This window comes from Halictus rubicundus, chromosome 11 (genome assembly GCF_050948215.1).
Source record: "Halictus rubicundus isolate RS-2024b chromosome 11, iyHalRubi1_principal, whole genome shotgun sequence".
NCBI classification, from domain to species: Eukaryota; Metazoa; Arthropoda; class Insecta; order Hymenoptera; family Halictidae; genus Halictus; species Halictus rubicundus.
Window position 1 is genome coordinate 490,563 of NC_135159.1, and position 26,433 is coordinate 516,995.

The 26,433-nt window shown below is 33.6% G+C and overlaps 1 protein-coding gene and 1 non-coding gene across 2 annotated transcripts; both read left to right on the top strand.

Annotated features, from left to right (window-relative positions):
• Window positions 1–11,455: 11,455 nt before the first annotated feature.
• Window positions 11,456–14,040, top strand: LOC143358610 (uncharacterized). The gene is made up of 3 exons (XM_076795886.1): window positions 11,456–11,595; window positions 12,655–12,966; window positions 13,029–14,040. The coding sequence occupies exons 1-3, from the start codon at window positions 11,565–11,567 to the stop codon at window positions 13,058–13,060; spliced, it is 375 nt and encodes a 124-aa protein (XP_076652001.1). The 5' UTR covers window positions 11,456–11,564; the 3' UTR covers window positions 13,061–14,040.
• Window positions 14,041–14,940: 900 nt separating this feature from the next.
• LOC143359424 (U1 spliceosomal RNA) lies at window positions 14,941–15,103 on the top strand. Its single transcript, XR_013083117.1, has one exon. It is a non-coding gene; the product is annotated as a U1 spliceosomal RNA (small nuclear RNA).
• Window positions 15,104–26,433: the final 11,330 nt, after the last annotated feature.

A 26,433-nucleotide genomic window follows, 5' to 3' on the forward strand; every position in this document is an offset into this window, starting at 1 on the left:
CATCGCGATACACAGCCTTGGACGGCCGGACACTGTGCTGGGTCGAGAAATTTCGTGACATTTTACAATAAATGTTGAACCGTAAGAGATATCAGGATGAAATTTGCAGTAAACTTCGTTAAAAAATTATGCCTATCCACTGATAATTGTCGTTATAAATATATATTTTCAGTAATAATTTTTTAATTCATTGTTTCAATGGTTATAGATATTTGTACAGAAATTATATCTATAATACGGTTCCATTAACTGTTGTATATGTATCTCGTTACATTGTATCTCGCGGTGTCTTTAGGTATCGAATCAAAGACAGAGCCGCGCTTCTTTTTGGTCCGCCGACGTGTCCCATTCAGATGTTTTATTTTTCTCCAACGTATCGACGAGCTGCCGAAGTCGTTCAGTAAAAGCCTAGCCTTAGTAGAGGAAACATCGATCAAATATCGTTCATGATCATATCTGTGTTTTTTTTTATTCTTTCTAAATAAGTAAATACCTTGCTTCCCAAAACCAACAGGTTATGGGCCCAGGCACATAGTTAAAGTAATTTTAAAGTTACTTTAAACTAATTTGAACTAATTTTAAAGTTATTTTAAGTTTTAAAGTGAACGGGAAAGAGACGTGTGATACTGTGAAAATGAGTGCAGACACGAAGAAGACAAAGCGAAACATCAACCCCTTCGATGGGGAAAAGTATAGCGTCTGGAAACACAGAATTCGGGCATTAATAGCAGAAGAGGATGCACTGAAAGTTTTGGACTTGGATCGCCCAGAAACCCCGGGAAAAGATTGGATGCGATGCGAGAGAATTGCTACGGGAATAATTATTGAATACTTAACCGATTCAATGTTATGTTTCGCAACGGAGACAGATACGGCTAGGGATATAATTAACAAATTGGATGCGATATACCAAAGAAAAAGCCTCGAAACTCAACTTGCTGTCGAGAAGAAGTTATTGTGTTTTAAATTTAAGGAAGATATACCACTTTCAAAACATTTCATACTTTTCGACGAAATGATAGTGGAACTACACTCTGCGGGAGAAACACTGTCCGAGATGAGTAAAGTAGCCAGATTGTTATTAACGTTACCAAATTCATACGATCCACTCGTCACCGCAATCCAAACCCAATCAGACGAAAATCTAAGCCTCGCATTTGTGAAAATTAAATTGCTAGATTATGAAGTGAAACTACGAAACGAGAAAAGTGAAACAAGTGCAAAAGTATTGCATATAGAAACAAAAAGGGATAATGAGAGGATAAAGAGAGATAAAAAAATTTAAGACAAGTTTTAAAAGAAATGAAAATAATCATCAACGTCGTTCTTTTAAAAATAAAGGATTTAACAAAAACTATTATAAAAAATGTGATTATTGTGGCAGAAGAAACCACGAAAAGAAAGACTGCTACTATTACAAAAGGAATTCTACGGCTGAAGAGCGGCCGCGAACAATTCAAACCGTTCAAGTGCAAGGAGAGCGTGAAAGCTTCGCGTTTATGACAGGAGTTCAAATAAAAAATAATAAAAGATCAAATGATTCTGCTGAAATAGATTTTATATTGGACTCAGGTGCTACAGATCACTTGGTTAATGAAATGGATTTTTTCGTGACTTTATCAACATTGAAGAAGCCCATTCATGTGTCAATTGCAAAGAAAGGTGAAGTTATCACGGCAACGAAGATTGGTTCGATTAAAATAACGACAAATCTAGGAGTTACCGGAGTTCTGGAGAATGTATTATACGTACCCGATGTCCCAAACAACCTACTTTCCGTTCGCCGAATCCAGGAAGCCGGAATGAGAGTCATTTTTAGCGAAACTGGCAAAGTTACAGTAACGAACGGTGGTAAGACCATACTCACTGGTAAGTCAGCACAAAATTTAATATGTGTAACATTTACTATTGATAAAACTATGTGTGATAAAACATATGCAAATAATATCGTAGTACCAAACACATACAAATTGTGGCATGAACGTTTGGGTCATATTGAGAGTTCTAAATTCGTTAAAATGAAACAGAATGATTTAATCGTTGGTAAGAAATTAATAGACAGAATTAATCCTACACAGGATTTATGTGAAGCTTGTGTGTACGGAAAACAAGCGCGTCTGCCTTTCTCAAAAGGAAGGGACAGGAGTCACATAACTAGACCTCTGTTTACTGTCATCTCTGATGTATGTGGACCAATTAAACCAAAAACAATCGACGAAAAAAGTTATTTTGTTACATTCATTGACGAATTTACACATTACACGGTCGTTTATCTCATCGCGTTTAAATCTGAAGTGTTCAAAGTTTTTCAAGACTTTGTAGCCAAATCTGAATCACACTTCAGTTTACAAATCGCAAATTTGAATTGCGATAATGGGACAGAATACTTATCAAATGAATTCAAAGCTTTTTGTGTGCAAAAGGGTATTCAATATCAATTGACAGTTCCGTATACGCCTCAGCAAAATCCCATAGCAGAACGAATGAACAGAACTCTATTAGAAAAAGCTCGCGCCATGATTCATGGTGCTGTTTTATACAAAGAGCTATGGGGAGAGGCAATATTAACAGCAGCCCACTTAATTAATATTTCTCCAAGTAAAGCCATCGCGGAGAATAAAACTCCTTTTGAACTATGGCATAATAGGAAACCAAAATTAAATCGTTTAAGAATTTTTGGTAGCACCGCCTACGTGCACGACAAAAATAGAGAAAGTAAATTTGATAAGAAATCGTTTAAAGGGATATTTATAGGCTATGAGAAAAACGGGTATAAAATATTAAACGCGAATACAGGAAAATTCATGATAGCCCGTGATGTCATTTTTGATGAGATTAATTTTAAAAATTCAAGACCTTTTGTACACACAAATAACTTTGAAGAAGAAAGTATCGTAGCAATAAAATCACAAGAAGCTGATGAAGAAAAAGAAATCAGCAAAAGTCAAAGGAGCGAAACAATAGTGTCTGATAAAAGGAATATCGAAAACACTAATGCTCAAATTGACTCTAATGAAAGTGGTTCGCGAAGAAGTGCAAGAATTAAAGTCAAACCTCATATAAATTATAATGAGGAGCATGATTATCATGCTTATGCACTCGCAACAAATTGTGAAGTTCCCAAAGCGTATAGTGAGATAAAAGACCGTGATGATAAGATTCAGTGGGAGAAAGCGATAAAAGATGAAATCGACTCCCTAATATATAACAATACGTGGAACCTAGTTCCCCGTCCAAATAATAAAAATATAGTTGATTGCAAATGGGTTTTTAGCATTAAAATGGATGAAAACGGAAATCCATGCAAATTTAAAGCGAGATTGGTTGCAAGAGGTTTTAGTCAACAATATTTATTAGACTATAATGAGACCTTTGCGCCTGTAGCTCGCATTGCAACTTTTCGAATGCTTTTGGCCTTTGCAAATCAGTATAATTTATTAATTCACCAAATGGACGTTAAGACAGCCTTTTTTGAATGGTCTACTGAAAGAGGAGATTTATATGCGTGTACCAGAAGGTATTCAAGCGCAAGAAAATCAAGTATGCAGGTTGAATAAAGCATTATATGGCTTAAAACAATCGGCCAGATGCTGGTTTCAACTTTTTGAAGTCACTCTCAAAAACCATGGCTTTCAAAACTCTTCTGTAGATCGCTGTTTATATTTCCTCGATAGGAATCATATTTGTAAAAATATATATGTCATTTTGTACGTTGACGATCTCTTAATAGTTACATACGATAGAAGCACATTAAAAAACTTTAAAGATTATTTAAAAAGAAAGTTTTCAATGACAGATATGAACGAAATGAGTGAGTGTAATAGTGAACCTTATTGGCTGCTTAATGTATGCTATGCTATGCACGCGACCTGATTTATGTTTCGCTGTGAACTTGCTCAGCAGATATCAAAATAAAAATAATAAGGAACTCTGGCAGAATCTAAAAAGGGTCTTAAGATATGTGAAAGGATCGTTAAGATACCGTTTAATTTATAAAAGAAATGATTTCAAAACTATATTGACTGGTTATGTAGACTCTGATTGGGCAGGTAATGAAATCGACAGGAAGAGTACGACTGGATATATTTTTAAAATGTTTGAAACGAATACGATCTGTTGGAATACAAGGAAACAAAACTCAGTTGCAACTTCCTCAACTGAAGCTGAGCATATGGCGTTATATGAAGGGATTAAAGAAGCTAGTTGGATAAAATCTTTGTTGTCGAGTATAAAAATAGACATAAAGGAACCAATTACTATTTTCGAGGACAATAACGGTTGTATAGCAATAGGAAATAATCCAACAGATCATAAGCGATCGAAACACATCGACGTTAAGTATCATTTTTCACGAGAAAAGATTGAACAAAAGGAAATAATACTAAAATATATACCTACAGGTGAACAACTAGGGGATATTTTCACAAAACCAATACCAACAGTGAAGTTCAATTATATGCGCAAGCAGATCGGACTGGAGGAGCCCGAGTGATAAGAAATTGTTAAACGATAATAATGGTTTGATTGAGTTTTTTTTTTGGGTTTTCCTCAATCCATTGCAACGAATGTTGAACCATTTGTATATTGCCCAAGAATAATAATAATAAAAGGGAAATGAACGATGTTCTCTCTATAAGTATTTAAAGATTAATTTCTGAGTGGGAGTATAGATATTTGTACAGAAATTATATCTATAATACGGTTCCATTAACTGTTGTATATGTATCTCGTTACATTGTATCTCGCGGTGTCTTTAGGTATCGAATCAAAGACAGAGCCGCGCTTCTTTTTGGTCCGCCGACGTGTCCCATTCGGATGTTTTATTTTTCTCCAACGTATCGACGAGCTGCCGAAGTCGTTCAGTAAAAGCCTAGCCTTAGTAGAGGAAACATCGATCAAATATCGTTCATGATCATATCTGTGTTTTTTTTTATTCTTTCTAAATAAGTAAATACCTTGCTTCCCAAAACCAACAATGGTTAACTTGTTATTTATTTAGTACTGTTCCAGATAATTTAAATCATCGATGTCTTTGATTCTAAATTTCTGCATGTTCTACAGAGTCGGTAATTCAGAACCGTAGACAGAAAAATGCCATTGCATGCAATGCCTACATATGTACGTATACCTGTACATAATACATAATCTAAACAGTTCTTTATAAAATTGTCTTAATACCTTAATACCCAGCAGAGTACCGATGGTGAAACCTAATGACATTTCCTTTTATTATAAAGACTTTTACTCATTGTAAATGGAGACGTAAATTGTTTAAGCAATAAAAATTTGTTTGTTTAAACAACCGTTTAAGCAATAAAAATGTATTTGTTTAAACAATTGTGTAAATAATAAAATTTTATTTGTTTAAACAATTGTTTCAATAATAAAATTTTATTTGTTTAAACAATTGTTTAAATAATAAAATTTTATTTGTTTAAACAATTGTTTAAATAATAAAAATGTATTGGTTTAAACATTTGTTTCAATAATAAAAATTTATTTGTTTAAACAATCGTTTAAGTAATAAAAATGTATCGGTTGAAAGATCTGATTAAATAATAAAAATTCATTTATTAAACAGTCATTTAAATAATAAACATTTACCTATGTAAACATCTATTTAAATAATACAAATCTATTTGCTTAAACAATCGTTTAAATAATGAACATGTATGTGTTTAAACATTCGTTTAAATAATACAAATTCATTGGTTTAAACAATTGTTTAATTAATAAATAGTGTTTGAATATTAATGGGAGTCACTATATCATAGTACGTACTTGCATATTACAACGTAAGTATTATGACTTGGCAACGTCGCTCGTTCTTTTATCCGAACTTCGAATACAATTTCGAATAGAAGATACATATGGTTTTCATCTATTGCCCATGCTCGTCTCGAATAAAAAATCGAATAAATCATCTTCCCTACATCGACCATCCGAATAAATCTCAGGGCCACGCAAAAATCGTACGTCGAAAATCAAAGATACATTCTGAGTTGCGAGTATCTGCCGAAATTCACCGTCGAATACATGGGGGCGCTGCTAAAAACTATCGAATAATAACACTGTCCAACACCAAAAAAATTTTGCAATACCTGTTGGGTGATTCTGATACACTTTGTCATCCTAAAACCGAATCTGAAAGTAGAATTGCTCCATCACGCAACGTTTTCGAAAAATTTTGGTTTTTGTAAAAATGCCCGATTTTGATACGAAACGACGTGTTACGCAAAAACTAAACACGCGAGAAAGTTCAAATTTGAGTCAAGAGATAGAGGGGACTCTGCTCTACATATTCATATAGTCAATTATATTTTTATGTACTTCCTAATAGTTGTAAATGGTTGTTAAAGTTTGAAAATGTGCCGACGCGGGTACTTTGTACGCTCTATTTTTGTATTTATGTGAAAAATCTTTTATCTAGCAGGAATTTACTATACAGGAATGCATTGTACAGACATTTCTGGTAAAGAAACCATTCACGAAAAGTATTTGGTTCCCTTAATGTACGAGAAGGATCAGAAAATGTTAATTGACAGCGTGTGCGCGAGACGGCCATTGCAGCCTTTTCGCGACTCGCCAGGGCCGTCGCTATGCGTAGTCGACGTTGGTACCACTCAAGTATGTCTTTGCTTACTATGCTTAATTAAATACATTTTTTTTGTCTTTTTGGGTGCCAATCATTACAAAAGATTATAAAAATACGAGTTATATTCACATTTCATTGTGGAAATGCTTTTATCGTAACATTACGTATCGATAAAAATTATTCGATTACACTTGAGTGTGGACTTATTTTGATCTGGAAAAGCCTCTCAATTCACTCGTCACAATTTTATGAAGGTATATAGAAAAATCTAAAAGTCTAAACTTTCATTCGTGCGTGATTGTGAGTCGTTGGGTTTTTGAAGTTCGACGCTCGTCGGACCTCGTCGCCGTTTATTCGAGCAGGCAAAAGTTATTCGATGATTTATTCGAATCCTTCGAATAAAAGATACAGATAAAAGATGAACAAATTATTCGAAGTTCGACTAAACCGGCTTCGAATAAAAAAAAATTATCTTTATTTGTCGGATAAATTCTCGTCGAATAAAGATACTTTTTTTATTCGAACCTCCGAATTACGAATAAAGATAAAGTATTTTTTATTCGAATTGTTATTTAAATAATTTTTTATCTAAATAATGCCCAACTCTGTAATAAACTAATAATATGATTTTACCAATGTGCCAATTTCAAAACAAAATTGACACGTTGTTTTTGTTCTCACTGATACAGTTACACTCTTCATATAATTTTCGATATATGCTACACGCTATTGAAAAATTTGATGAAGATTAATCTTAACACGTTGAGCCCGGCGCCGAATTTGCTGTCCTTTCCGTTCAGCCGGCAGCCGGCAAGCGATACAATGTTGTAGGGTACCGCCAAGAAATAAGGAATTCTTCTTTGTCGCGCTATTTTCGACGTCTTTTCTTTTTCGTTTTTTATTTTGGTCCTGTCCACAAAACATTCAAGCGAAATGATAACTGTGAAAACAAAAAGAGGATTTTTGCCAAAACCAAAAATTGTGGCTGCATATAATACAGCAAAGACTAGTATTGATTTGTCAGATCAAATGAGCGCATATGGCAGTCCCTTGAGAAAAACTTTCAAGTGGTATAAGAAGCTAGCATTTGATCTATTTCTAAATACCGCTGTTATAAATGCCTTGTTTATGTATCAAGAAGTGACAGGAAAAAAAATATCAGTCACGGCATTTCGCAGACAATTGACGGATGAACTCACACGGCGGCTAGATGAGGAAACTCCAATCCAACGTGAAAAAATTATTCATAAATTATATAAAAAGGAAGGAGGCGTACATAAAGTCCGAAGGTATTGTTCGAAGTGTTATGATAACAATTCAATACTATGTGGACGAAAGACAGCTACAAATATGACCAAAAAAGTTGTTACGTATTGTAATATGTGTAAAGATAAGCCGCATTTTTGTTGAGAATGTTTCAATAAATTTCATTAAAACTACATTTGATCACATTTCATTGAGACTATATTTATTTTTTAACTTTAATACTGTCGGTCCCACGGACCGACGCCAGCCAAACGAAAATTATAGTGCCGGTCGTCAGGGATCGGCGCCGGCCAAACGAAAATTCTAGTGCCGGTCCTCAGGGACCTGCGCCGGCCACACGGAAAGTTCACTGCCGGTCCCCAGGGACCGGCGTCGGGCCCAACGTGTTAATATAGTTCACAGAGCTAGTGTAAGGTATCCAATTACTGTGCCTATATTAATTATACTTATTTTTAAAGCATAATGAATATTAAAAAATAAATATATAACATATATATTACCTGATTTTGTTCAAAGAATTTAATATCTCTTTTTTAATATTCATTATGCTTTAAAAATAAGTATAATTAGCATAGGCACAGTAATTGACACCACCACAGTAACTGGGTCTCTTGCCCTATAATTTTTTCGCTATTGACGGTTCTTTTTAGAAATCGACGAACGTACATACATAAATACGTAGTCTTCTTACAACGCTTCGAAGTTTGCTACCCTAAACACAGTAAGCTCTTGAGCTACAATAGCGTCGAACAATGGGCGCTTGGATTAAGATGTAAATTAGTTCATAAGTCACAACATTATGCAATTTTCAGCTGTCGTAAGATACCTATTGTTATGTCAATAAACTTTAAAGATTCGAGCGTCGCGTTACGAGTCGAAATAGATTTCGAGATTATCAATATTTTTTTCTATTGTGTCACTCTCATTTTACCGTTGCACTATCAAATGTTATTGTTCTAATGTGAACTGTAAACAAAGATATTAAAGAATTGAGAAACTGCAATTTTACTAAAGTTAAAAATGTAAAGGTAATGTATAGACAAAAAGAACTCTATTAGCTCAAGATAATATGCTGTTTTTATTTTTGGATCTGAATCATAGACTGTAGATCTTTATGCATTCATAGCAAAACTGAGTAGATGAAATTAAAAATTGTACGAAAATTTTAAAAATTAAAGATGTCAATATATGATTTCTCATGTATTAAAATTATTAAGGGGAGAAATAAGATTCTATTTGGTTTCCATTTATTGCAATCGATGCAGACAATTTTTATTTTACATAAAGATCCGCAATCTACTGATTATTATTATTACTTTACAATAGTATTTCGATACCGTGAATACCGTGGTACGTAAATTGTTACTTACGATTTATTATAAAATTAAAGATCAGTAAAAAGTTATTTGCGTAATAATGAATGTTAAAATGCTTACAAATTTTTAAAACCTACAAAAGTGATGTCTTATTGGTAAGTAAATAGAATGTATAAGATAGAATATATAATTGAGCCTCGGTGAGTTGAACTTCTAGGGAAGAACTAAAATCTTTGAATCGTAGAGGTTTCGTGTAACTGAAGTTTGCGAGTGAGATAGGCTCATTAAAATTTCAACTTACGGAAGCTTCATAAAACGGTTAATATTATTTCAATTATGGAAGCTCAAAGGAAAGGAAGTTGAACTTTTAAAGGTCATTTATTTCTTGTATATATGACAACTTTGAATGAAACACAAATAGCACTTTAGAAGACATCTGTAATTTTATATGTATACAATAATAATAATTTATTAATAATAAATAGTTTTAACAAATAATGAATAATTTGAGTTTTGAGTTTTGAGTTTTCAAGGTAGATCAAAGATTCTAATCTTTCACAAATTTACAAATTAAATAAGTTCAAAGTATCAGGATTTGACTTGACTGAATTATAAAATTGCAATACAATACACAAACACTTTACTGCTACATCCATGAAAGTATACAGTGACTCGCACTAATATTCGGACGCTTTTAAAAATCGTATAACTTTGTTAATATTAGACCATAATGGCTTGGATTTTTTAAAAGAAGTTAGCACAATTGGTTTGCTACATAAAGTGAAAAAATTTGTTTAGAAAACTTGCAATTGGTTGAAATTGCAGAGAAAATGCTAAAAGTTGTATTTTGCAACTATTTTACGTGGACTTACATTGAAAATTTAGAAAGTACGATTTGTAGATCTGAATGAATTATACATATTCTGAGAATTTCATCAAAATCGGTCAACGTTGCAATGAGCTACAGATGTTTCAAAATGATCACATAAGGGCGAAATTCCCTGACAAGTCCAAAATTCTGCGACTTTCACCCTTAAGTTTTCATCGTTAAACATTTGTAGCTCAGTGCAACGTTGACCGATTTAGATGAAATATTTAGAATATATATGATTGATACAGATGTACAAAATGTACTTTTAAAATTTTTAATAGTAGTCCGCATAAAAAAGTTGCAAAATACGACTTTTGGTACTTTCTCTGCAATTTCGACCAATTACAATTTTACTCAAACATTTTTTTCACGTTATGTACCGAACCAATTGTTCTAACTTCCCAAAAAAAAAAAAAATCAAGTAGTATAGTCCAGTATTGACAAAGTTATGTGATTTTTTAAGAGCGTCCGAATATTAGTAGGAGTCACTGCATGTATTATGTGTATACATACATGTAATACTACATGTATAATGTACCTTTCCAATATTATTCTTCATACTTCCATGTAATATAGTTTTCGGTACAATAAATGGTTACAAGAATTGTTTGTATAAATGACTTTGGAAATGTATCATTTAAATAAAATTTGCTCATGAATCTATAATTCAATAATATAAACAATATTACGAAATATATGTACAACTACACATGTAATATTCTAGATCACAATAAACGAAATTTATAATTAAATCAAGTTTTCAGTACATTTATGTCTAAAATCATGAAGGTGACTTTAATTAAATATACTTTCGCAAGACTATTTAGTAATACAGTGTTCAATAAAAATCTGCGATTCTAAGTCATTGAAATCAATATCACTTACTTAGATACTGTTTTCTTGCTTCATTTCATGTATCTATTTATGTCACTTTAACATTGATACGCACACGCTTTACTTTTACTGCATGATAGCCAAAGGTTACTGTGTCGACGTTTTTGATCCATAATAAAACAGTAACGTACGCGTATATGAATTTCCTCAACGAAAACCTCTAATACCTACATTTATGTATATTACTGTAATTATATAATATAAAGTATATCCCGTATACAATATATGTATAAAGACAAATATCGAAGTTTAAGATAGCAATGTTCTATATATTTACTACTTTTACTTGAAATATAATTTTTGTGCATCACTTCGTCAAATGTTTTTATATGCATAGATACATTTTTTCGATAAATTGTTCAAATCAAGTTAAAAATACCGCTATTTAAATTTTAATTTATACATTATTATACGATCTGTTACACTGTACTGTGTTGGAAATTAACAAGCTTGAACTACATTGTACAATAGCACAGCACTATACTACACGAAATATCTCAACGTACAGTCATCAAATAACGTCAGTTTGAATCGGTAGCGACTGCTACATAGTTCGTCCAATAATCGATTTTGTGCCTTCGTTTCATCAGTTACAGCCTTTTTTGTTTAGTCTGTACCTACAATGCGAATATTTCATAGAGCGTGTATACTTCGTATGTTTGTGCATGTTTTTTATATTTTTTATAAAATCAAAAAAATTAGTTAATTATATCACTTTTTCGATATTTTGACTAAAGATTATACAGATGATTCGTGTAAAGTGGAATGCTGAGGTTTTGTTTAAAAGTATATATTGTTCTTATACGCATTCATAGACATACACAAATGTATGTGTGTATAAATATTAAGAAAGAAGTATTTCTTTGAGCCTTCAATCTTAAATTCCAGTAATTTTTATTTGTTCATAGGAAGCAATCAAAAGTAACATTATACTAAAAATAATTATTTTTCTAACTATTTTATTGTTTTTACAATTCCTAAGCCATGCCTCTTTGCTTGCGGAAATGGCACGGTTCAGTTAGTTTAATAATATTTTAGTTGCCGATATTAAAATACTCTCTAAGTTAACGTACTTTTTTTATACCAATTTTCTTTATCTTCATTTGTAAACTGAAAAATAATTATCATAAATTTTATTTCTTCCTTTCTTCTGCGATAATATGTTATGGATGCATTGCAAATATATATGTATATGTATCTTCTAATTTTCTGAACAGATCACTCTCCATTTTTGCTTTACACAAATTTTGACATTTATTTCAAATTTGTTTTTTACTTATACATGTTTTTTTATCCGAATTTGTCGTTATAATTATATCGATTTAGTAAATACTTAAACAACTAAGAAAATTTGAAACAGCAATCGTTCTAGAAAATTTTATGTACGTTTCAACTGAATTACTAAGAAACGAATATTAAAAATAGTTTATTATACATATTTAAATGAAATCTTTAATTACCTGCTATTTTTTTGTAATTGTGACTATTTCTAACTATGTTGCTTATACTTAAACAATAGGTAATATGACTTTTTTTTAACGTAAACTACATAATAAAACTTTGTAAACAGCAAATGTAAATAAATGTAATTCATACAAATTATAGAAACATTAAGTTTATAGAATATGCTATATTTTTGTTACGTGGTGTGCGATTTTTAGGGATGTGTACATGATTTAAATATAAATATATTATATATGTTCTTTATTCAGTTCTTATAGTTGGTTTGGGACGTAACAGCATGTCCACTGAAAATGAAGCATCCTGCAACTGTGAACAGTGTAATGACAATGTAGAGAACGATAAAGAAGAAACAGATAAAAACGCAAAAATACCAGAATTATACAAAGAAGACAGGGATGGTGATGGTAATCGAACCATTTGTGCCCGGGATTACAAATTGAATAATCGAACCTTCCCGAGCGTTTGTCACATGTTGTGTTACAATCGCTGTTTGATACTGCGACTTTCGGCTGTTACTGAGAACGGTTTGCAGAAAAACGTTGTAATTGCATATAGGAATAGTAAGTATTAATAATAAAAAATAATTTCTATCATTGTAATTAAACATTTCATTGGATCTTAGATTATTACAAATTGCGCGATGGCGAATGCTGAACAATTGTTTAAACCCCGCCCAACCCTACAACAATAACACAACTACAATGAAGAAGATAATATCGAGGTTAGTTAATACTTTCGTAACCTGGATATATAATGTATATACTTGACAAATCAAAAATTCGACATATATGCTTGTACAACAACACATAATAAAATCAAATAAGTACTTTTATCGTGTTGATGTTTATGTTAAAAGTTGTTTAAAAATAATAATCATTAAAACGTTGTATATCTCTGTATTTAGGAATATCAACTAATATTTGATTTCCGACATATGTACATTAATTGATATGTGTTTTCACATTATGTTGTTTGTATTATTTATGAATGTAATATATGTTCAAATCTACATACTTAATTGAATGATGCAAGAACAATAATTGTGGTCCACTGTAAATTTTCTTTTTATGATGCTAGTAATTAATATTCGTTTGATATTATATGTGACAGGTTACCTGTAACAGGTTAAACATGTAATTTACATAATCTTGATAAATATAGAATATTTATCTTGAATGTTTAAAACACGCTTCACATTTTCGACTAAAAATGCATACACGGCTTAAATTTTAATGTTATAACGTGGAAAAAATAATTTGCACCCAGTTTTATTTGTTTTAATAATAATTTTGATTGTCAAAAATATTATGTAAGTCTATACGTTATAAAAGCACATGTACTTTGCATTTTTACAGTAAATACTTTTTTATTAAAGTGGTACCCAGAAATGAATTTACTATTATATGTATATAATTTATTATTTCAAGCTGTTCATTTGAAATAGTTGATTTTCAAAGAAGCGAAATGCTTATGAATGTTAATGTATCTCGTTAATTAGAAAGGTATCTTAAATAAAAATCGAATTAAATAATATGTGACATATGAATTGATTCGACACAATAAATGAAGTACCGACGTACTGCACTTTGCAAAATTATTTCCTTTTTATATTTCCAACAAAGTATAATTCCAAGCTTCCGTTGATATCATATGTGGAACGATGCGATGATTCGCTCCGTTGCGCATGGGATATTTTCTCCTGTAGTTTTGGTTTTTTGATCAATTGAAATATATCTATAAAAACTGACGCACTTTGAGACTCCTTCTCACTCTAATCATTGTTGTACCCTCGAAGTAGCGACGACGTTTTAGCGATATCATAACCTGCAGAGTCTCGTAATGAATCAATAGAGACCCAATAACAATTCCTTTCTTCCTTATGCATTAGACATATATCTAACGCACGTGTAGTATTCATAATGTAAGATTAAAGTATACTATTTTATTCGAAATAGTCCATAAAGTAATTTTATTACTGCTAAAGTAAGAAACATGGTGTAACATTGCATTCCTTCAGAATTGACTTTTCTGAAAACTACTCATGGTAGACAAACACAATTACAGATTCTAATTTAAACAATGCAACGTTAAAAGTGGTATTGCATATATTTGTAATTTACATACAAATGACACGTTGATATATTTAGATAAACTGCGTATAAATAACAATAGTTGTAAAATATTTAACTTATTTCATGGTATGTATACATGTACGTTTAATGAAAAATGAAATATAGGTTGAAACAATGATAACAGACACGGTTATGTTACAGACATAAATATAAATAATATCTTTAATGTTTTTATGTGGCGTTTTGGGGTGAATAGTTGTCTACCTTCTTTATAAAGAATATAGTGACGATCATAGGTGGGTTATGCTCACATCTATTACCCTCTGCTTGACAGGGGTAGAAAATGACCGTTACATGTTAGTTCAAAAACTTGTCGCTATGGTGCGTTCGGAGAGATCCCGATTCTCGCTTCTGAAACTAGTTCCTCGTTGTAACAAGTATCGTGGAACCGGGTCTGAAAGCATACTTACCTGGCGTAGAGGTTACCGTGATCATGAAGGCGGTTCCTCCAGAGTGAGGCTCTTCCATTGCACTTGGGTTGAAGCTGACCCCTGCGAATATCCCTAATGTGGATATCTCGGACGTACAATTTTTGGTAGTCGGGACTGCGTTCGCGCTATCCCGGATAAGAAATAAATAAACAAAATTTTGACTAGAAGAGTTCATGTTGTAGATATTTTAAAATTGAGATTTTTTTATATTGTATACAAGTGTGTCCACTTTGTGTGAGACTGTCTTGATTATTTCAAACAATACGAGAAAATGTTACTTACAGAAGTTGTAGGCTTTAAGAAACTACATAATATGGTATAAATGAGATATCCTTGCGATTGAAGGCGCAGAGAAGATATCAGAGTTGGGCAAAAAGTTATTTTAAAATTTCGAATACAAATAAATGGAAATCTATCTTTTATTCGAACTCTTGTTTCTCTCGCGCGGATACATGTTTACCACAGTTTATCCGTCGGATACTTTTCACGATTTTCATTTGTCGTCCGTGGATCATCCGAATCGCGAAGCAACGGCCAGAGTTGGGCAGTATCCGATGAAAAATTTATTTGAACGGCCTTCGGATACAAATTCTCTGTTCTTTTGTTTCTATTCGAAGTCGGATGAATCGCGAGAAGTTATTTGTATCTTTATTCGACGTGCCTCCGGATGATTTTCTGGCTATGTTCAGGATTTATTCGGATGGTCGATTGCAACGCCCCCATTTATTCGACGGATTTATTTGTAGATACTCGGCGTCCGCCGACCATCCGAACGATTTTAGGCGTCGAATAAAAATTAATTTCAGAATGTATTCGAAGGCAGATGTCGCGGCGAAATTTATTCGTAACTTTTATTCGATATCCGAAGCTCGATGTGGCCAGACGATTTATTTGAGGATTTATTCGGGACGAGTATTTGGCAGAGATGAAAATGAAATGTATCTTTTATTCGAAATTGTATTCGATGGTCGGATGGCCGACTTTTTTATCCGACGTTGCCAAGCCATAATACGTAAATACACGTACCACGGTACAGTGACTACCATTAATAATCGAACACTTTTTATCGTTTAAACTTTTAACGCTTGTTTACATAAATAAATTTTTATTATTTAAACAATTGTTTAAACAAATAAATTTTTGTTATTGAAACAAATGTTTACACCAGTACATTTTTACTAGTTAAACGCTAGTTTACACAAATAAATTTGTATTATTGATGATCATCAATGTGAAGACGTTCGCCATATTCATTTCGACTAGAAATTCTAATCTCTTTTTCTGAGAACGAAAAGCGTCCCAACAGAGGCTCCCTTTTATTAACACAAGATACTGTATGCCTTCTTTATATCAAAATCTCTAGACACTCCCTTCTGGCATCCGTTAATTAATATTCTGATAGGAAATAGCCCGGATAACCTTCATTAACCCCTTTTAACGAAAATCTAACTGAGGCCTGCTTTTCATTAGAAACGACAAAAAATGTGACTGTGACCCTACGTGACATTAAATCTTAAACAGAGTACCCCTTTCATTTTCAAGGTATATATAAACCCGTTCATTTTCATCCTCTTCGGTTAGTCGAGAAGCGGTTCAGTTGAGATTCAGAAACGGTTCCGTAATGTTATAGTAATCGTGCAGTCACGTCGCGTTACAGAGTCAAGTCTAGTGAGATCGGGTTAAAGTCCCTTTCGAATCAATTCATAACCTTATAGATTCCGTTAGTTCGGTATATATTCTATTTGGCATTCAACAATCGCCATCTAACCCCGCATTGCCAGTGCGTCAACACCGTGCAACATAGGTAAACAATTCCTCTAATTGTACATTTATTATATTCATTCGCGACACAAACAACAACACTTGTAGTAATTTCAATTCAGAATAAATTGTCTTGTTTGTTAACTCGCGTACCCTTAATTATTGCCTAAAATCCTAATATAATAATTGAACGTTCCCACACGATACAATCTAACCGCTCGGATTGTATCAATTAAGTTATATAGAAGTTACGAGGCTTACTAATACTTAAATTCGATTCAACGAAGATTTCTCCAACCTAGTGGCTCCTCGATTTCGCATTGAGTGCGTCCACGAAATTATACCATCCTAGGCGGATCCCCGATTTCGCATTATTGGGTTCTTCCGCATCCTAGCAGCTCCCCGATTTCGCATCAGGTGCGTCCGCGCTCTTATACAACCTCCTTTCGTATCGGGTTCGCCGCGTGTTCCCTAGTGACTCCTCGATTTCGCATCGGGTGCGTCTGCGTTTGACACCAACCTCCCAGAGGTTCCCTGATTTCGCATCAGGTGCGTCCTCGACGTCAACTATCCTAGCGGCTCCTCGATTTCGCATCGGGTGCGTCCGCGTACCTAACTAACAATTGAAACCATATTCCTGGGGTAAAAATCCCCTCGCCGGCCTCTCGCGCTGCTCATAGCCCTGGCTCGTAACATATACATATGTATTTGTAGAAATATTTTTATATAATTTCAGAATTATAACATTATAATAAAAATCATTAAACAATACATGAAAACTAGTTGTATATGAAGTTTTATTAAGGCCATTTTATAATAGTTCTCTACGTTTCTTATATTGTTCATTGTCACAAATACATTGTAATCAGTTTTGCACCAAATGTCTATTAAATCTTTAATATCTTGTCCAGAAACTTTTTGTTCTCAAATACTGAATGTACTGTTTGGGACATGCTTTGACCTAATCGTTCACAGTAATCTCTCGACTGATTTTATCCCATTCTTCCCGAACTCGAATCCAAATATTATAAGTAGATGCTGGTTGCATCTTACGGTATTCACAGTGTAATTTTTTTTTAATGAACCCACAAATTAAGGCTTTTACCTTTTCATTTCCAATACTATGCTCTTCCTTTTGATGATGTGTGATTGATGTTTGTTTCATCAGACCATGTTACCATGTTTACTAAACGTGCTTTTACATTCTTTTTAGATAACATGGTTTCTGTTTTTTTTTTCATTACATACGCAATTCTGGCTTTTTAATTCTCTCATTGCTATCCATTTGCTAATCGACTTTTTTGTCCTATTGTTTAATCAATTTGCGACCATAGAGGCACTCGAAGCTTCGCTAGTTTGAATCTTTCCAACAATCCTCGTTTGTGTGGTATTAGTAATTTTGGTCGTCCTCTGGATGATTGTTTTTATTTTTGTATTAGAGATTGACTTACTTGAGTGAGCACGCGTTACATCGTGAACATTACAATTTTCACGTAGCGACGTCTTGTATTGATGACGCCACAACATACTTAAACATACTAATCATTTTAGTTACATAGATCTTACATAGATTTACAATAAAGCGTTTGTTTTATTTGATCTATTATTTTTTATTATTACAATAATACATAGGTACAAATTATTATATTTACTAAATAAATTTTTAAACTCAATGGGATACTTGACTTTTTTCTGTTTAACAAGCTTGTCAATATTTGGTGTGATACTTGATACTGCTATTCTAATACAATTTTTCAGTCGTTCGTCATCCAATCGATTACGACCATCACTTTTTATAATTTTCATTTTCGAGAAATGCTGCTCACACATATAAGTACTGCCAAGTAAGCTGATCATTTGCCTGGCGTGGGTAGCTAGCTATGTAAATTTAGTAGCTGGAAAGTAAAGCTTATAAAAATCGTTAAGAGTGACATTTTGAAATTTATTTCTTATTTATGTGTCGATTTGTAAATCAATTATTTCCATTTGAAATTCTTGAGGTATCCTTTCGACATCTACAGGGTGGCCCACATAACTCTGAACAGCTCAATATCTCGAAAACTATGCCATCGATTTTAAAGTTCTTAGTCTTAAATTGCATGGAACTGAAGGGCCTTTCTGACTACATAAACGTGAAGTGGCCTCCCTTCCCTTTTAACGGGGGAGGGGAGGTACCTTTATAATTTTAAATGGAACCCCCCTATAAAATGTTACATATATAGATTCTACCGGAAAAAACAAGTCAATTTTGTCTGAAACATTTTTTTGTCAGATACTTCCATGATACTTCCAGATATAACAGTTTGAAGTTTCGAGTTGTAGGTACTTGAAGCGCTCGGAAATAGCGTTATGGAATTATACGCGCTTGAGTCCTTTGCTTATTCATGAAGAAACACAAATAATAATATTTACAATTCTTGAGTTTGACTCACTTATCTATGAAAACGTTTTCAGTTTAGAGCTGTTATTCAAGCAGTAACATTGTGATTATGGCTACTTTTGACACAGAAGTGAATATGTTATTAACGTTAGGTGAGTGCCAAAAAAATTATCGGCGTGCAGCAGTGATGTTTTTTGAACGTTATGGGATCAAACAATGTCATGCAACATTTCATAATTTAGAAAAGCGGGGATATGTAAAGGACAAAGTTATGTTTGAACCACCGACGACAAAAGAGGATATGAAACAAAGAATACGTGACGCTTGCGCTTCAGTGCCTCCTGAAATGTTAAAAAATGTTAGAACAACTTTGATGTTTCGAGTAAATAAATGTTTACAAGCCCGTGGTGGACATTTTGAACATTTCATTTAAAGTACATTTTATTTCTTCACGAATAAGCAAAGGACTCAAGCGCGTATAATTCCATAACGCTATTTCCGAGCGCTTCAAGTACCTACAACTCGAAACTTCAAACTGTTATATCTCATCATGGAAGTATCTGACAAAAAAATGTTTCAGACAAAATTGACTTGTTTTTTCCTGTAGAATCTAAATATGTAACATTTTATAGGGGGGTTCCATTTATAATTATAAATGTACCTCCCCTCCCCCGTTAAAAGGGAAGGGAGGCCACTTCGCGTTTATGTAGTCAGAAAGGCCCTTCAGTTCCATGCAATTTAAGACTAAGAACTTTAAAATCGATGGCATAGTTTTCGAGATATTGAGCTGTTCAGTGTTATGTGGGCCACCCTGTATAATAAAAGCACACTCTTTATCTGTATACGAAATAGAATTTATATTTCAATAGATTCTCTAAAAGCGCGTTGACAGACACGCCTTTACGGTTTGAGAGGAACGTCGCGAATGAATCAAGAAATCGAAAGCAGAGGAGCAACAGTCCAATATGAACAACAGAGGATCGAGGGTCCCATGCCGGGGACAACATACAATGTGTATTAACTGCAGATACAATGTATATCAAAAGCCGATTCAAACGATCCTTCCTTCTAAAGAAATAACAGATTAATTTTGTTCTATTTATGAAATAAATTCCAACACGCCCCTCAAAATAAATCTATTATTTTAGTAAAGACATGTCTTCCTTGTGCTTCGTCTGGGGCTAATTACATATGGTCCAACATTTGTTGCTTAGGATTGGGGAAACCCAGAAAAACCTAATCAGACCATATAAAAAACTTATACTATCAAAACTATAATTTTATATTCATTATAATCTTATTTCTATATTATTACTGAATATTTTTTTTTATTCCAGACCCATCTTTGCTCTAAATTCCTCAAATTTAGGTGCTGGCAATGGTTTCCTTAAGACGTCAGCTACTTGATTTTCTGTAGGAATAAATTTTAATTTAATAATCTCCTTCTGTATTTGTTCTCTGGAAAAATGATACTTGATATCTATATGTTTCGATCTCTTGTGATTACTTGGATTATTTGCTATACTTATACAGCCTTTATTGTCTTCAAATATTACTATTGACTTTGAAATATTTATATTTATACTAACTGCTAAAGATTTTAACCATAAAGCTTCTTTTGTGGCTTCAAAAAGTGCCATGTATTCTGCTTCAGTGGAAGAAGCAGCTACAGATGCTTAAATACTCCTGACCGAATCCACGTGCAACAAGACGTGTCTAAAGGCTCGTACAGACCTGAACAGTTCGACGAACATTGCGCCGAACAGCGAACGAAACGCAAAATCGACATTCATTTCGGCGATCCGAACGGCGCGATCTTGTGTTTCGGTCGCTGTTCGGCGCAATGTTCGTCGAAATGTTCAGGTCTGTACGCAGCTTTACGTTTTGACGGGTTTCCGTGTTCATCGCTCTTAATAGTAAATGTTGCGTCGCCAGCCCCAATTTCAGTCTGGGTTTACGCTGCGTCACTCTTGAGAAAGACTCCTATTGCATCCTTGACAAATTTATTTCTTTACGACCAGGGTACGACTGGTAAATGTCAACGGATTTTCATGGTCAAAATCCGCTCGACCGTACCGCTCTCGATGGCACGTGACGTAGCGTGGACCCACTTGTAGCGCCGGGGGGCCCGTAATTTATGGGACGGTTTCCAAAAGATTGTGCGAGCACGCGTCACATCGTAATTATCACAATTTTTACGACGTTGGTGACGCCACAACAGTAAATATCCATTTACAGTCGACTATATTTACACCTGTAGGTTTCTCAACTAATGTCCAAGTTTTATTTGGCAGCAGTGAATTAATTTCACTGTTTATTGCTTGCTTCCATTGAGCATTATCATCCCTACTTTCTATCTCTTCGAATGAACTTGGTAATTGACTTATAAAAGATTGTGCACTCATGATAATATCATTTTGTGTGCCACATTCTTTGTACGAAACATGATGGCGTTGCTTAATCCTATCACTCCTTCTAGGTTCGATTTTATTTATTATTTCATCGTTATCATTTTGATAAGAAGATTCACCGTGCATATTTGTTTCTTTTACAATTTTATTTGGGTTTTCATTTAACTTTCCTTCCGAATTTACTTCTACACTCGACTTCAATTCATCTGATTTATCATTATCAGAATTATAGAACAATTCATCTGATTTATCATTATCAGATTTATAAAACAATTCATCTATTTCCACTGATTTTGACCTTTTGTCAGATGCATCAATTTTATTATAGATGTTTCCATCAACCTTTACAGGTCTTGTCCCTGGTCGAGTTTTCAAGAAATTCGTTTCGTCTACAATTACGTCTCTAGCTACGGCGCACAGTGGCCAATTTGGACAAAATCGGATTCAAAATCAAGGAACTTTCGATAGGAATGAGGTAGAGCGATGAAATTTTTTGGAAATTAAAGCTGCAACTTTGTAGAATATGGGAAAAATAGGGAGATTGTGGTACGAACGAAAAGATTTTTAAGTACCTTAATTTAGGCCTTTTACGGTGCCACAATTCGAATGGAGTTTTATTTTCTTTCAAAGCTTTAGTCGGGCTCAAATTAATTACATAAGTAGCAGTAAGCACTGCATCTCCCCAAAACACTTTATCTAAACTAGCACCGTTTATCATCGTACGTGCTTTTTCTGTAATTGTCCGAACCATACGTTCGGAAACACCATTTAATTGAGGAACTGTGGAACTGTTAAATGAAAACTGATACCTCTTTGCACACAATATTCTTTCATCTCGTTTGATAAGTATTCTCTACCGTTATCAGAGTATAAATTAACAATCTTTAAATTAAAATAGGCCTCACTTTTTGCAACAAAATCATTGAATGCAGAAAATACATCAGATTTATATGTTATCACATATGTGACACAATAGTGAGTGTAATCGTTAACAAATAATACAAAATAATTCTTATTATCAACGGTAGATGGAGCGATAGGTCCGTAAACGTCAGTGAGAACAATAAACAATGGTCGTTTTATATGACCTTAGCTTCCTTAGCTGTCCTTAGCTTTTTCAAAACGTAATCTTGCTTGTTTACCATTTATACAAGCTTCACATAAATTATCATCTGGTATAACATTTTTAATATGTTATATGTCATCAACCATTTGTTTATCCCTCAACTGTATAAATTTAGCCTTTCCAATGTGTCCGAATCGTCTATGCTACAGTTCATAGTTACTGCTGATAGCGTTGTGAGCACGTGAAAGACTGTTTACCCTTTTTATACCAATTTTTAATACTTGTTAAATTCTCTAAGAGCTTACCACACATCACCAATTTACCGTCTTTTGTAATGTGGACCCCTTCCTCGTCAAAGGTAATGCACAACCCTGCCTGCTTCCACCGGCAATCCGCTCGGTTCTGCAACTTGAGTTGCTTGTACCGTCCTTTTCTTTTCCTCATGGTACTGCTGATTCTTCTTGTAATGGAAACAGTCCCGAATTTTGTGTCCTCTTCTCCCACAGTGATGACATTTCACTTTTTCGATCCGATTAATATTAGGGAATTGATTCGGCGAATTTATTTTATTGAATTTTTTATGATTTCGAGAAACTCTTTTTACTCCTGTACTATTTCTTTTAAAATAGTTCATACTTTGTGCTTGAAGAACTTTCGTGCTTGTGGGAAAACTTTCTGCTTTTAACTTAACTTCTTGGTCTAGCAAGCGCGTCTTAACAAAAGCTAACGTTAAATTATCCTCTGATAATGTCTCAATTGCGGTTATTACACCGTCATACGTGGAAGGTAAAGACAATAGTAAATGTGACACTTTGTCAGTCTCTTCCAATTTCGCACCCGCGGCTAATAGTTCAATAATCAAATCATCGAATACGGTGAAATGTTTCAGCAACGGTGTATCACCTTCTAGTTTTAAGTTTAAAAGTTTCTTTCGCAACGCTAATGCGTCGCGAGGCTTTTTCGCTCGTAGATAGCATCTAAGCTTTTAATTATTTCTTTCGCCGTGCTCCCAGAATGTACAAAGCCCAAAAAGGAATCGGATAAGTACTCTATTATTGTATTTTTCGCAATTCTTTCCGCCTTAACCCACTCGGCAGTTAACTTTACCGGTATGTTTTGGTCTATTACTTTTATAACGTCCAGTTCGTTCAGTAGTGCCCGAATACTTAATTTCCAAATGCTGTATCGGTCACCATCAAAAGGTTTGATGTTCCTTTTCATTCTCAAGTTTTCCATCTTTAAATGCACTCAACACTATATATATTTATACACTAAGAATTAAAAATTGTTAATTAAATGTCACTAAAGTTAACGTCACTAAGTTAGATGTCTCGGATTAAATATCACTAAGTTAAACATCACTAGTCCTATACATGCTTATACGTATTAATTAAAAAATAACTTAGGTATAATTTATAAACACAGTTCACTAAATTAAAATATTTAAACGTTAACTGGGCCCATAACCTATTGGGATATGGGTATATATAATAAAAGCACACTCTTTATCTGTATACGAAATGGAGTTTATATTTCAATAGATTCTCTAAAAGCGCGTTGTCAGACACGTCTTTACGGTTTGAGAGGAACGTCGCGAATCAATAAAAAAAATCGAAAACAGAGGAGCAACAGTCCAGTATGAACAACGGAGGATCGAGGGTCCCATGCCGGGGACAACATACAATGTATATTAACTGCATCTTTCCTTCTAAACAAATAACAGATTAATTTTGTTCTATTTATGAAATAAATTCCAACAGTTTGCATAGAAGGGAACTTTTTAAAAATTTGAAAACAGTAAGGATATAGACCCAAGTGTCCTCTTTACGGACTTCTTTTTAAAAAGATGAACATTTTAATATTGACGAAATTAAAATTATCTGAAGCGATCGCTGCATGGCGATATACATACATACAGTCTTGGACGGCCGCACAGAGGGCGAAAATGCCATCTTGACGCTCTAAAATAATAGCTTCTAAACCGTTAGAGATAATTGAATGAAATTTAATAGGTAGAAACGTAACATTTATAGCTTCGAACTGCAATAAAAATCAATTTGAATTAGCCCGGTGTTTATTAATTACACAGGTTTTAAACAAATTGTTGGTATGGAGAAATACCACACAAATACACGTCTTCCGTGCGAAGTTCGGGTAAGCTCGGGAATCTTCGGCGCGTGTCGGCTACTGAGTCCGCGTGTGTTGGCGGTTGTTGAGGTGGTTGATCTTTGTTCGTTGGTCGGTGAACAAGCTCAGGACGTTCACGAATTATTATTAAGAAATAAACTGTTGTTGTATTGTTTGACGATAGCTGCGGAGTGTTATTTGTGAATCCAAATAAATTATACACAAATTATAGAATAAGTGGAATTAATGTACCTGTTCCTCTGCATTAATATTCCTGAAGTAAATCCGTACTTCTTTTTAGATTTGTTGCAAGTTGTTGCAAATAAATTTGTTTACGTTGTTTGGTCCACGAATCATAGTTTCTCACAGTATATTCAATTTTATTGACTTAAACTAATCTTTTAAATTGCTAACATGTTATGTACTTATTTAGTACTTTTCCAGATAATTTAAATCACCCATGTCTTTGGTTATAAATTTCTTCGTATGTCTAGAATTGTCTAGACATCGTGTCTGGGTCTTCGCTGCGATCGAGTGGAACACTGTCATTTTTGAGTTCTTTATTCGTATGCTTGACCCTAAGAACTTATTACGGACTTGGGTACGGCTGAAAGTTAAGTGTCCTGTTTCGAAATGGGAAAACAGACCAGCGGTACCCCACTCAATGACAATTGACGCATCGCAGATCCACACTCAGCGGGAAGGCGACACCAGTTTCGGGGAAAGATCCTTGAAACAAGGAATCTTTGTGCAGCATCCCCCGAGGCTCCGTGAAAAAATGAAACCACGGAGTCATTCGGAGTCATTCAAACTAGTGATTCGTCCCCTGTTTATCTCTACCAAAGAAATTATCTCTTTCCAAGCTTTGGTAGGGAATTGCAGAAGGACTAGGACAGAACGCTACGAACCTTCATTAGGTTAAGAACATTTTAACATTTGTACGGACTTAAACCTTATAACCTTTGCCTAGAACTTGGCATTGAACTTTGTACGTTCACAGTTGTTTTTTATTAAATTTATTGTTACGCACTTTTAGAAGATTTTTCATACAAACCAGCGCCATTACTTAACTTTCGCAACATCGTATTTCTTGACATTTAGTCTTCATATTATGAATATTTCTAAAGAGCTACTTATAAATTTGTCTCAATAACTTTATATCCAGCAGAGTACCGATGGTGAAACCCAATGACATTTCCATTCTTTTTTTTTTTGTAAAGACTTTTACTGTTTGCAAAACGTGACGAAAATGGTTTAAGTGATAAAAATGTATTTGTTTAAAACAATAATTTAGGTAATAAAAATGTATTAGTTTAAACATTTGTTTAAATAATAAGCATTTATTTGAATAAACAATCGTTTAAATAATAAAAATCTATTTGTTTGAGCATGTGTTTAAATGATTACAATTTATTTGTTTAAACGTTTAAATTTTAAATAATAATGATTGATTTATGCATTTCTTCATTTAACTATTCTAGTCTTAAAACAATCGAATAAATCATCTTGCTGCATCGAGCTTCGAATAAATTTCAAAATTAAGTTGAAATCGTTTCATTGAAATTCACAGATAAATTTCCGTAGCCAAAATCTGTCGGATACACCATAAGATAAACGGTGGCACTGCCTTCGAATATTAAATAATGATTAAAGATAAGCTGAAAATTCTCAGCTGTATCTTACGGATAATGCCTCTCGAATAACTTCTCGCCGCTAGAG

Coding starts and splice junctions, on each gene's coding strand:
- LOC143358610 (XM_076795886.1), top strand. CDS start 11,565: ATGCGAATATTTCATAGAGCGTGTATACTTC. Junction 11,596..12,654: donor TCATAGAGCGTGTATACTTC/GTATGTTTGTGC, acceptor TTCTTTATTCAG/TTCTTATAGTTGGTTTGGGA. Junction 12,967..13,028: donor TGTAATTGCATATAGGAATA/GTAAGTATTAAT, acceptor ATTGGATCTTAG/ATTATTACAAATTGCGCGAT.